At 49.2% G+C, this 12,812-nt stretch overlaps 1 protein-coding gene across 1 annotated transcript in view; it reads right to left on the minus strand.

Annotated features, from left to right (window-relative positions):
• The window catches only part of aatkb (apoptosis-associated tyrosine kinase b), a 39,782-nt gene extending 31,425 nt beyond the window's left edge, over positions 1 to 8,357 (minus strand). Inside the window, exon 1 of the mRNA XM_023817005.2 lies at positions 7,702 to 8,357. Coding sequence (XP_023672773.2) covers positions 7,702 to 7,783 — 82 coding nt within the window. The 5' untranslated portion in view covers positions 7,784 to 8,357. The remainder of the gene's footprint in view (positions 1 to 7,701) is intronic.
• Between the last annotated feature and the right edge of the window lie 4,455 nt (positions 8,358 to 12,812).

The following is a 12,812-nucleotide window of genomic DNA, read 5'->3' on the forward strand; positions in this document are numbered from 1 at the left end:
GTCACCGGAGAAAAACAAATTACCCGGCGACTGTAGGAAACCCCGGGCTCACGGCGCCATCCTGCCCTTGGGTTAGATTTGATTAAGTCGAGTGAGTGTAGAGTGCTGCTTTGGAGAAGGTCGCGACCCAACAGGTCCGGTGCGAAAGTGGCTGGGTGTGGATGGGATCCCATTTGACAATAATAGACACTAACTGCTCATCTTCCCAGTCCACAAGCCCTGGATGCTTTGGGGGATTTATTTGGGGCCATGCAGTGCAGAATCCTCAACTATGTTGGAGCCAGGTGTCATAGCACAGCCAGAGTAAAGCAAACATGACTCACAGACAGCACCCCCTGCAGGAAGGGAGGTTCGCAAATTGTGCAGGGTCTTATTTTTGTTGGTACGGGGACATTATGTTCACCATCTGCTGAGTGCCAGTTCCCCGAGTGTGGCGTTAAACGATCCTGCGTGTATCCTGTATGAGTCCATCACCTGGTCCTATCTGACAAATCTTGAGTCCATTTTTTCAATGAACACTCCCGCTGAGCATATCAAGAAGGGGTCGTCATGGAAACCGGGAGGCTTGACTTGCCATACTAATTTGGGCAAAGCCGACGGAGTTTGGATGCGAATACGGCGTGCGCATGCTATGCATGCGCAGAATCTTAACGCGGCCCCGCGTTTACATAAGCACCCTCTGTCCCTGGCGGGGGGGGGGGGGGGGGGGGGCACAGTGCGTGCATGTGCCCAGCGGCAGGACGCTGTGCCAGACGGAGGATCCTGTCTCACAGCCCCCCCCCCACCTCCGCGCCCTGCAGTCTGCGGCTTGTTCTCTACTCTCGCTCTCTCTCTATCTCTATCGCTCCAAAAAAATTACAAAAAAATGCAGAGAATAGATCCTGGAACAGTAAGCAGTTATCTGGAGGACATAATGTCCAATGCTTTATGCTTTTTTGGCCTTTATTTTGAACATGGAAGTCTTCTATAAAATATCACAGCAGTGCTCCATGACATAATTACATCTCCCTACCTGGCATCTGTATTCCTAACATTAAATCTCTGGAGTTTCTTCCTCTCTGTTCCCCTTTTTCTTTTTGTATCTCTTTTCCATCTCTCCCTTCATGGTTCTTCTCCTAAGTTCAGCTCCAGCTTCTGAAGTCTGCCTCCCCATCCCCGAAGTGCGTCTCATGAATCACTAATAAGCTGATGTTGAATGGGGTGGGGTGGGGGCATTAAATATTTCATGAGCTCATCTCTGGTGGAGAAGCAAGGGAGAGGAGGATGAAGAGCTAGATGCCGATGATGATGCCCCACCAAGAGGCACGTGGGGGCGACAGCAGCACTGCGAGATCTCCCCCCCCCCCTTCCCATTATCAACCAGGGGTGACCCCGGGGGTGACCCACAGGGCACTGCCATCCTTACTTAGCAGATGCCACTATGCTTGTTGTAACTGCTTAGCGACTGTATTTACTGAAAGCCACTACTTTCCTTGATTATAATTTACTCAGGGTCACAGTGCCAGGGCTACTCACACAGAAGCATCCGATTTCCAGCAGAAGGTCATCGCTTAATGCTGGATGGAGGCCAAGACAACGTCACAGATTCTAAGGCACTGGAGGTCCAAACCACTGCCTTCTAATAATGACGAGTGGGTAAATCCGGCAGCCCCCCCACAATGAAACTGCGGGCAACATTTGCAAGTTAAAAACTAGCTGTGGGTTACAGGGTCGGTGCTGCCCCCACAAGGGGGGGCTTGTTTTTCTTCCAGTTTTCTTCCCACCCGAGATCACGTCAGACCTGCCAGTAAAACTAATGGTTTTGCGTCAGAAAACAGGACGTTGTTTACTCACTACAGACACAGCGTTCACTTTCAAATGCATGTCTGCTCCCCCCCCCCGACCCCCTGCATAGTAATCATTAAAAACAGCCCCTTATCCTTCTGAATCAGAGACCCCACAAGCCGCCGTAATGTGCAATGGAGCAGGGGCGCTCCACAGGCCAAAGTGCAGGCCAGCCGATCCACGCTGTCCGGTCCACGTGCCACGTGGTTTCACTTCCAACCACAAGTGTGATCCTCATGAATCCTCAAAGGGGAAGCTGAGACTTCTTTCCGAAAATAACAGCACACACCACCAGCCACCGAGGGAGGCACAAAAATGGTTTTACAAGCCCCATCCGATTTGCCAAATGAAGGAACAGATGGAAGGATGAGAGAGTGATCCGTAGCTTGTGGACACTTTCACACAGTAATGTCCAGACTGGAGGGAGGTTCTTGGTTATTCCTGAACCGACATATTTAGCAGAGAGTCTGTTATGAGACCTCAGTGACTTATGCGATACTGATTCTTCATAGGTAAATGCCAGGATGTCTGGCTCTGTCAAATTTCCTGAATTTATATACAGCAAAGAAAAACCTTTTTTGCTCAGGAAGACTTTTAAAACTACTGCCCTCCCCCAAGCATCTCCACAACGCAGAAGAGCAGCTGTTCCCTTTATCCCATAATATGTTTTGGATCTTTAAAGTGCTTAATTAAAAATATATTACATGGAGCGCAATTTTTGACCCAAACTTTTGGACCTGTTTATAATGATTTTACTTATTTAGTACCTGGTCCCATGTCCAAAGACATGCCATCCTGGGATTAGATCTCAGGCCCACCTGGTTTCTTGATGTCTGGTCTTTCCTTTCCAATTTGAGGTTCAGTCCTTCGCTATGCCATCCCCCAAGATCTGTCCTTGGTGCTGAATCCAAGCCCAGGGGCAGCACAGCCCTCCAATCAGACAGCAGCACTTTCAGGTAACCAATCAGAGCAACAGCAGTACATTGAACTGTATTCCAGAATAACTGACGTCTGATATACATTTCATAATATCAGCACATAAACACAACATAAGGAGTTATTTAGTAGCTCATTGCTTACTTTGCTTAAGGTTTCACTCATGGTGATATGAATAAAACTCTATGTACTAAATATTTACTAATGTAATCTAGGTTACGTGCTGTTATATTGGGTATTACTCCAGTTCCCTTTGAGGGATTTGAACCCGCAAAGTTTCCCATGCATGTCGACGTCATTCCCAGAAAGTTAGGGGCAAGCCGATGTCGTGAAATTCAGTCAAGTCACCTGAGGGAGACATGCAGGAGCAGAGGTACGTGGCGATGGGATGGGAAGCGAGACTGCCGTCTGGTTAGTACCACTGAATCACCTGGACATAAATATGAAGTGATGTAATACATGTGTACCAAAGAGGCGGTGCCAGGGAGGAGAGATTAACCAATCAACAGCCTCTCGAGGTGCCAGGGAGGAGAGATTAACCAATCAACAGCCTCTCGAGGTGCCAGGGAGGAGAGATTAACCAATCAACAGCCTCTCGAGGAAGTGACTCAAGGCACCAGGGCAGCAATGATTCTGGCCCAGAGGCAGTGGATGAGAGAGTGAGGGGCACATGTACCGAAATAACCATGTTTACCGTCAGCAAGGAACTCTTAAGATGTTTGTCAGCCCGGATGACAGCGCACTTCCTGTATCAAAGATAAAAGAGGAGATCTGAGCTGACGTCTCAAGGCAGCAGAGTGTCGAGCGTGATCCCGACTCACCGCCGATGTGGGGAGCTCCAGAAGGCGTGGGCTCGGCACTGCAGCCCGACAGATCGACAAATCCGTTTCGGCCAGCGCAAAGACGAAGAGGCTTCCGAAAACAACACCCCCCCCCCTCCCCGCCCACCAGGGAGACAGTGGAGGAAAAACGTATTGACTTTTGTCAGACTCTTATCCAGCATCTAAGGAAGCTTTGATGTTCTTGTGTTGCACCAGCAGTTCGACATTGCATAACAAGCCCATTACGGCTCAGAGAAGACGGCCCTCATCCAGCAGCACAAATCTGAACTTGGCTTCAAGTTCACGACTATTGCGACTTCATTATCAACTTATTCTACCCCAAGCGATGTCCGTATCTCCCCGTTTAAGTGTTGTGCGATGCTAAATATATTTCCAGGCTTGAACGGCCTTCTCCGGGATCCGTGGTGCTCATGTTCAGGTCTCGAGTAACCGCCTCACGACCGGGCACCTCGCATTCACGCCGGCGCCGAGCTGCGATCCCTCGCAAATCTTCGAATGCCGATGCGAAAATGGCAACAGGCTGCTGTGGCGACAGATGGCATGAGGACATCAGAGGGTAGAACAGCGAGTGCTGGACGGGGAGGAGGAGAAGCACGAGACGACAGCTTCAAAAGCGAGCCAAGGAAGTTTTGGGGGTGCGCTGAACATCAGCGACACTGTGGGCCAGGGGGTGTCACTGGGCACGCAGCCTGAAAAGCATCACACCCAAAGATACATCAGGATGCCGCACTGATAAAGGATAAAGAGACCCCACCTCTGATGCCCCCTTACAAACCAGAGTCACAGTTAGAGCCCCCTGCCCACTTGACGATTCCCCCCCGGTGTAGAAGGGGCCTACTCCACATAAAACACAGCTGGCCTGCAGTGCGTGTTGCCTGTATGCAGCACCAAATCACCCCTATCACCCCCCCCCCCCCCCCGTCTGCCAAACGGCATCGCTCTCCTTCCACCGCCAAACCAAACACGACTCAAAGTTATGAAACAAGGCTTTGAGTGAAAATCTGTGACTGTAAACGTGTGAAAATAAGGGACTCAGAATGTCAACTGCAATCAGACGACTCACTCTTGTCCTGAATAAATATAATTAATTTAATTTACTTTGCAGATATTTTAATCTAATTCAACATACATCTATTCTGAGAAAGCAGGGGGTCAGACCGTCCCTCAGATAACTGGGGTTAAGGGTCCAACAGAGAAATCACTCCCCACCCATGGGATTCAAACCAGCAACATTCTGGTTACAGGCAAGGCATCCTAACCTGCTAAGCCACATACCACCTCAGGAAAACACCCAGAACCAGCCATCTTTCCTAGCATGTCTGTGACCCAACACCCATTCTGGATGTTGTTCATCTCCTCCCTCCCTCCACTGCCTTTTGCTATAGTCCCTCTCTGCTGCATTCATTACACCATCTCCCGCCTTCTAGAAAAGTCCCTGATCCCTCCTCCCATCCCTTATGTTTAGCACATGGAGTAACACAAGGTAAGACGCAAAACCATGCCAGGATGAAACTCCCTTCGCATCCCGTGAGTCAGCAAAGCCCCCGCGTTTAACGCACTGACCACAATCCCGTCAGCGCTGTCTCACGGGGGGGAGACCATACAGGACATGGGTGCTCGCCGTCCATCGTCTCTGCAACATGCGCGTTTATTCCGCAGAGCAGACCAAAGCCACGTTTCAGTGTCGCCCAGCAACACCTCCACCTGGAATTTTGGGAAATCACATGACACGTGAATTTGTGTGACTGAACTGCACACCCCCTTCACTCTTACCCCACTGCTCACACATACAACAGATTTCACTTTTTTTTCTTTCTGTCAGGAATAAAATTCCAAATTCCTCTCAAGTGGGCCTGTCTGGAGCTGGAGAAACAATGCATCTCTTGGCATGCCCCCCCCCCCCCCCACCTCATGCTCTGCAACTGGATGTTCAGTTGCACCAACAGCATTGAGATGATGGGAGACACAGGGCGATTGCCAGTACAAGTGGAAACACGCAAGTTTGGGGGGGAGGGTCACAAGTTCAGTTATGGCATGTAGCTGGATTATATAACAGTGTATTACGGGGGGGGGGCTTTCAAAAAGCAATAACGACATCCTCAGCTGCCTCGGCCAGCCCCCCAGGGTAGCCAGCTGAGGGGCAGTTCTGTGGGGGGGGGGGGGCAGGGGAGATGCTGGTGATTCCGCGGCGTGTGTGGAGGCACCGCTGCTCTCGGAGACGCAGCTCTGCAAGCAGGCTTGCAGTTAAAAAAGGAAGGAAAAACTGCTGTCGCACACTGACACTGGAAATCTGAGCCAGAGAGAGTCTCTGCGTGTGCTTATACACACCCGAGCAGGGCACTGCAGAGTACAGAAGGCCTGGACGTCTGTCAGTCTCCCATAAAATCGCACAGCCAAAACATGCATGTCGTACGCACACACACTTGGAGAACTACTTTAAAGAGATGAATATCATCTCATTTTAATCTAGATTGTCCTGTAATACCGCGATACAGATATTTATTCATAGTTGATCGAATGGTTAAATGCAGACCTGCTTTTAAGAAGCACATACTGCTCAGTGAAAAGTACCAGATCAGACATAAACTGCATATGACTTTGGTGATTTTAAAAAGGGAGGAATAACTACTTCGTATTCTGAGGTGTCATCAAAAAAAATCCTCACTGCCAGTGTGGTAGGAGAGAGTTTGGTACTGTGGACACAACTGTGTAATTCAGATACAAAGGTTGGTTTACTGAGGGCGATGAATGAATTAATTAAATACTGGAGGGTAAAGGTGCCCCATGAAAGCCATCATACCACAGCCCAGACGATCTAATTATGTTCCAAATTATTTAGGGCCCCAATCACTCAGGGGCCCTTGGACTCAGCTGACCCTTCCTGCCTTTTACAGGTACACATGATCAGTCTATATGGGGTCCGGAAAACGGAGAGTGATAGGGCTGCAGCCCTCCTGGTCGCCATAGTAACCGCTCTGGGGGCCAAGAGGTTTGCTGCTTAGCATTTATGTAAGTGAACAAAACCACCATAAAAGCCGAAATCAATCCCATTGGCTCAAGCATAATAATAATAATAACAGAGTTTTAAATGCAGTCAGCAGTACCGTGCCTTTAGTCGCAGCTTAATGCTATATTTGAAACGCAGCCTCTTCAGTTCTGTCTTACCATCGCTCATTCTGCCAAAAGCCTGTAATACAAAGCGATATATCAGATACGCTGAAGATTCCGATTTCAGCTATATTTCCACAAAACCGAATTTCTTCTTGTATTTCATCAGTATAGACTGCCTTTTTGTAACCATCCTCTAACTGCGTTTCTTGTGTTTTTCTGGTGAGTGGGAGGTGGGGGTAGGGGGGTATTTAGCGGGCATCTGCCTTCATCTTCCATCCTCGCGCGTGAAATTTGTGTCCCACGAAACCCGCCTGGCCGGCGCGGGGTGCGGGGAGCCTCGTGCGCATCTCAGCGGTGCCCCTCCCCCATCGGCAGAAAGCCTTACCCACCTACCCCCTCCCACAAAAAAAAAAAAAAAAAAAAACATGCAGATTTGACATCCATATACGTGATGAGGAGTACTAAGCAGAGACGGGTACTTTCATTATGGATAAAGAACATAAAGCTTAAGCCATACATCTTGTTCTGTTTTTATTATGCAATTAAAACGTTTATTTGTTTTATGCTGGTCATGTTGGTTTTAATTTTCAAATGACACAGGCATCAATCAGTACGAGAGCAGCATCTGTCATGAGAGGAGTTCAGGTGCTCAGACCTAGACCCTGTTTCCCTCTTTCTCTCTCGTGCAAAAAATGTATTAGAAGACAATAGAAATAGCATCCCCAAATACAATTCGACCATTTAAAAACAAACGTGCTGCAGAGATATACTCTGGATCTATTGCTTTTTCTATCAAATCCCAGATACCGACACGTAGGCTATTTCGATAAAAAAAAACACTTATCTCACCACCGGATAAAAACGAATGAATCGCTGTCAGGTGGCAAGTGTTTATATTCACCAAGAGGCACCAAGCAGAAAACTGTCAGGCAGCGGAGCAGCGGCGCCGGCTGTCCGGCAGCTTTACGGCTCTTTAATTCGGACTCACCTGAGTCGAGCTGCGAGCTGAAGGCAAAAGCCGGGCTGAAAAACGACGAAGACACTGACATGGCAAATAATATTGCGGACATCCTCCTCTTCGATTATCTTGCAGGGTGGATTAAAAAAGGCGGCGCGAAACGCTAATTTAAGGGGTGAAAGCGAAAGGTGGATTGACTCAAACGTGCCATCTTTTCACAGCGGCTCCCAGCGCCTGTTTCCTGTTTTTCCGCAAAACGACTCAGATTTAGGAGAAACGTTGCCGTTACTTTCGTTTCGCATCAGCCCAGACGGCATTTAAAAGTCTGCTTTCGTTTGATTTCAGTGTAAAAAGGGAGTGTCGGGCAGTGTAATGCCGCTACACTGTTCTAATTACCATCCCTGGTCTCTGCACCAAGCCTTGGATGGCACCAGTATCCCATTCCTCTGACAGTCCGATTAATCGAAGCCTATTTGTATGGCAAAATAAGTAAGACTCAAAACACAAGCGGACGTTTGCCGGCATTAGAATATATTAACAAACACGCCTATATGTATTTTCTGTGATTAATTTCGAGGATCAGCCTGCAATAGGGAGCTGTTCGGTCCTGACAGCGCCATCTTCCTCTCTGATCCCTCTTACTATGAAACCTCGCACTCCCCCAGTCTGTACTCTCCGCAAAGTGCAGCTATGGGGTGTGTGGGTGAGTGGGAGGGTGGATGCGTCTGCCGGGGGTCTACAATGCGGGGGAGGGTAATGAAGCGTCCGACGGCAGCGCCGTACTTCGGTTACTCAGCGGCGTGTTTTACCGGGAGGAGTCAGGGGCGCAGCCCGGCCAAAGACCCCGCTGATCGCCACACACATCCAAAGACACCCGCGACCTCCTCAGAGGATGAGAAGATCTGCATGGAGCGCTATCCTGATTGATTACATAGCTTTTGGACGCGGCGTAGAAATTCCCAGAGTAAATTTCCCAAGAAATCGTTAAAGACGCAACAAATAAAACCTGTTGTAGGGGATTTGGGTCTGTGAATGCGCGGCACCGGCAGAACCGCGTAACAGCACCTTATTATAGCCTAGTTACTGGCCCCGTGGATGAGAATATAAAGCAGAATAGAATATATCTCTATTGTCATTGTACATTGACAACGAGACTCTGTGTGTTTTCTCAGCCAGTGCTATATATATATATATATATATATAATTAAATAACAACTTTGATTGAAATAAAATCCTTTACATTATGCCAGATTATATGATAACTGACAGCGATGCGTTCCTGTGACCACAGCCGGTGTTTTGGCAGATATTGAACAGCGGTGGGGGGGGGGCGGATTTGTTAACTACACTTGAGAGCTATGACAGCCCCCATGGTAGGACGCGCAAACGGAGAGGGAGCTCGCGGAGAATCGTGCCAGGGGGATGGAGGTGCGGTGCAGGTCCTGCCTCGCAGCGACTCGCGGGCAGCCAATGCGCTCCTCCTTCAGCTCGCGGAAATAGGAAAGCAAAGCGCAACCACTGATTGGCTCCACGAAACTGCAGTGTTCTGGGGAGAAACTGTGGTGTTCCTGCTGAGAAAAAAGGACCAAAAGTATAAAACGTCCATGACGATTTAAGTTACAAAACATCTCAAACTACATCCAAAGGAGAAGGTACAGGAACTCAATGTGCCTTTTGCTAGAATAATCTTCCAGGGGTTACAGATTGCGTAGCCTGCTCTCTAAAGTGATAACACTGCTATACCAGTTCTGCCTTTCAGGACAGGTAACTGGTTTATGGGTCTTCAGTCTGGGAACAGGCCACTTCTCAACAGGGTCGCCATCACAGACATACATGGCCGCCCACACAGAGGGCAGACAACACACACCACGGATGTTACTGCATTTTATTCACCCCCCCCCACACAGATTTACACTCCATGAAACTCTCACACTGCCTGTGCATTTGGATACAGCGACCAAGGCTAGATTAGCTACATGACTACATCAGTGTCTTCAGCTAATCCCTTCAACTTTGGCTTTTAACTGCTTTCCTGATGTTGCTGGACGGGGTTTCCGGGTCAGAGTGTCGTAGTGGAATCCTGGGGCAGGTTACATGGGATGGGGGGGAACAGTCGCAGGTCCAAAGCCAGCGATCATCTGCCCCCAGTGGGACGCCGGACCATCAGCAGCAGGCAGGTGGGCTCAGCGGCCAGTCTGATCCAGTTACACCACTCTGGGGCAGAGTTTGCATCCTCTCTCTGAAACTCCCCCCCCCCCCCCCCCCCCAGTCACCAGCCCCAGCTGATTTTCTGTAACTCCCATAATTACTGTAATGTGCAATTAGTGTGGTGGGAGCATAAATCATGGAGGCAGAAAAACACACACACAGACACACACACACACACACACAGACGTACACAGACACACAGACGTACACAGACACACAGACATACACCCACACACACACACACACAGACGTACACAGACACACACATATATACACACACACACACACACAGATACACACATTCCTACCCAAGCTGCACATACAAGCACATGAACACTACATATGCGTTTAAAAAAGGATGCACATAAACACAAACGTGCAGACAAACACGTGTACTGTACACGGAGAGCACAGTACAGACAGCAGGGACCCTCCTGCAGGAGATGCAGTCGCAGGATCACACACACACACTGACTCACACACGCGTAGGTCAGCACACGCAGCCGTGCAATTTAGCTGCTCATTCTCCATCCTCTCACAGCTGACAGGCAGCCAAATGCATCCCGGTTAGACTGGCTGATGACAGCGGAGAATCAAATGCGACATCGCAACTTCTAAACGATGGCTTAGTCTGCAGAGAGCGAACCCAGCTAAAAATACTCCTGCTGCCAAACATTTAGGCTCTAACCAAGTAACGCAGTAGAATACAAATAGATTGCAGTGAGAGGGCAGTTATGGAGTGAAACAGCTAACAAGCCACAAACCACAACGCACTTTGTTATGGATTAATGAACCCTGGCACATTTGACAACAGCTCGGTGAACTAGACCCCCAGACACACCAGACACCAAGTCAATTAACCAGCACCTGGGCCCAGGCCGGTTAACCCGTTAAGTGACGTAGGCGACTGTCTACGGCACCATATTCTTAGGGGGCGCTGACTTAGCCAGGTGATTTCACTTTGTCTCAGGCATGGGGCGCCAGCGGTGATGCCTGCCTAGGGCACCATTGACTGAGGGGGCGCTGACTTAGCCAGGTGATTTCACTTTGTCTCAGGCAGGGGGCGCCGGTGGTGATGCTTACCTAGGGCACCATCGACTGAGGGGGCGCTGACTTAGCAAGCCAATTTCACTTTGTCTCAGGCAGGGGGTGTTGGCGGTGATGCTTACCTAGGGCACCATCAACTGAGGGGGCGCTGACCTAGCGAGCGGATTTCACTTAGTCTCAGGCAGGGGGCGTTGGCGGTGATGCTTACCTAGGGCGCCATCGACTGAGGGGGCGCTGACTTAGCGAGCGGATTTCACTTAGTCTCAGGCAGGGGGCGCCGGCGGTGATGCCCGCCTAGGGTGCGATATGGGCTTTGAGCGATACTGCCTGGAATAAACACTGTGACGTATTGACAGCCATTGGAGCCAAATGTCTGATATGAAGTCTTGCTGTGGTCCAGTCTGTGATTGAGCAGTAAAGGGGACTGGAGCCAGGGAGACATATGGAGACATAAGTCCATGAAGTGAAAGCAATTTACTTAGCTTAGCTAACTTGGTATCACAGAAATGTTCCTCTTGCCGTTCAGGGCTGCAGTTTAAAGGCCAGCTGTCTTAACAGGCACGGTAAATGCTAGGCTTCATTAAGACTAGGCTCACAACTGGCCAGCTTATAAATACAACTCAATTAACCTTTTACTGCAAGTGAAGGATCAAGTAAATTACAGGCAAGTGATTGCACTGACATTGATATCATCTGCGAATTCCATGAGCAGCCCCCTGGTGGCCAGAAGAAGCAGTGCAGTGTTGAGAGGCAGGAGAGCTCATGGGAGTTTTACTTAACCAAAAATGTTCTGTGGGCGGAATGAAAAAAGATTGGTTCAGAGAGATAGCCAATCGTGTTGTAGGGGAGGCAGGTCCAAGCAACTAGAGGAGGTGGGACCAAAACATCTGATTGGCTGGTCTGACATCTGACAAAGATCTGATTGGTTATCTCTCTGAATTGTTTTTTTCCATTCTGCCCTCAGATCATTTTTGTATAAGTAAAAATCACATGTGCAGCAGGATGGATCATTATCACCAACAAATAAAACCTGAGGTGAAAGCAGTTCTGAGCTTTTCCAGCTTCCTGTCCCAATGACTGGACAAATGTGGTGTATGACTGGGGTGTCTGACCATGAAATCCTGAGACAGGTGCCCTGCATGTTTTATAGGAAACATTTTAATTAGCAGCCACAATTATTAATTTTATTAAAACCCATTAGGCTTAAGGAACCCTGCTGACCCTACGGCTGTGCCCAGCACGCTAAAATCACATTCCCTGCGTTTGTGCCGCGGAGATTAGAGGGATTCGTGCTGCGGGAGACCCGAGCATGGCAGCCTCTCTCTGATACACGATCTGAGATAAATGGAATTAAAGCTCAGTGTGAATCGGAGTAGAGGAGAGCGGAGTGCCCCTCTTACAAGCATGCACACGCAGACACGCATGCACACGTAGACATGCATGCACACACGCAACACACACAGGAGTCAAGACATAGTGACATCAGCTTGCTAAATCAGCGCCCCCCCCATAAGAGGGCGCTCTAGGCAGCTGCCTATGTCCGCTGATGGGTTGACTTACACTGACTGTAAGCTACTCCTTCTACTCATACCTACATTGCTGAGTCTTTTCTGGTAGTATTTCTTTCTGCCCCCCGCCCGCCTGTCCTTTGTCATGTAATTTGCGGATGGGTAGATGGCCAGCAGGATTGCCCCCTCAACAGTCCATCCAGCATGCAGAAGCTCCCCCTACAGGATAGGCAGTGGAGAGCAGCCCAGAAACTCAGAGCAATCAAGCAAACTTTTTTGGTACATGGGTGTGGGTCAGAGGTACAGATGTTCCCCCCTGAAAAGACCATGAAAGGTTCCAAAGCCAGAAAAAGGGTCTGCTGAAGATGGACCCTAAAA

The sequence above is a fragment of the Paramormyrops kingsleyae genome, chromosome 5 (assembly GCF_048594095.1).
Source record: "Paramormyrops kingsleyae isolate MSU_618 chromosome 5, PKINGS_0.4, whole genome shotgun sequence".
In the NCBI taxonomy this organism is placed as follows: Eukaryota; Metazoa; Chordata; class Actinopteri; order Osteoglossiformes; family Mormyridae; genus Paramormyrops; species Paramormyrops kingsleyae.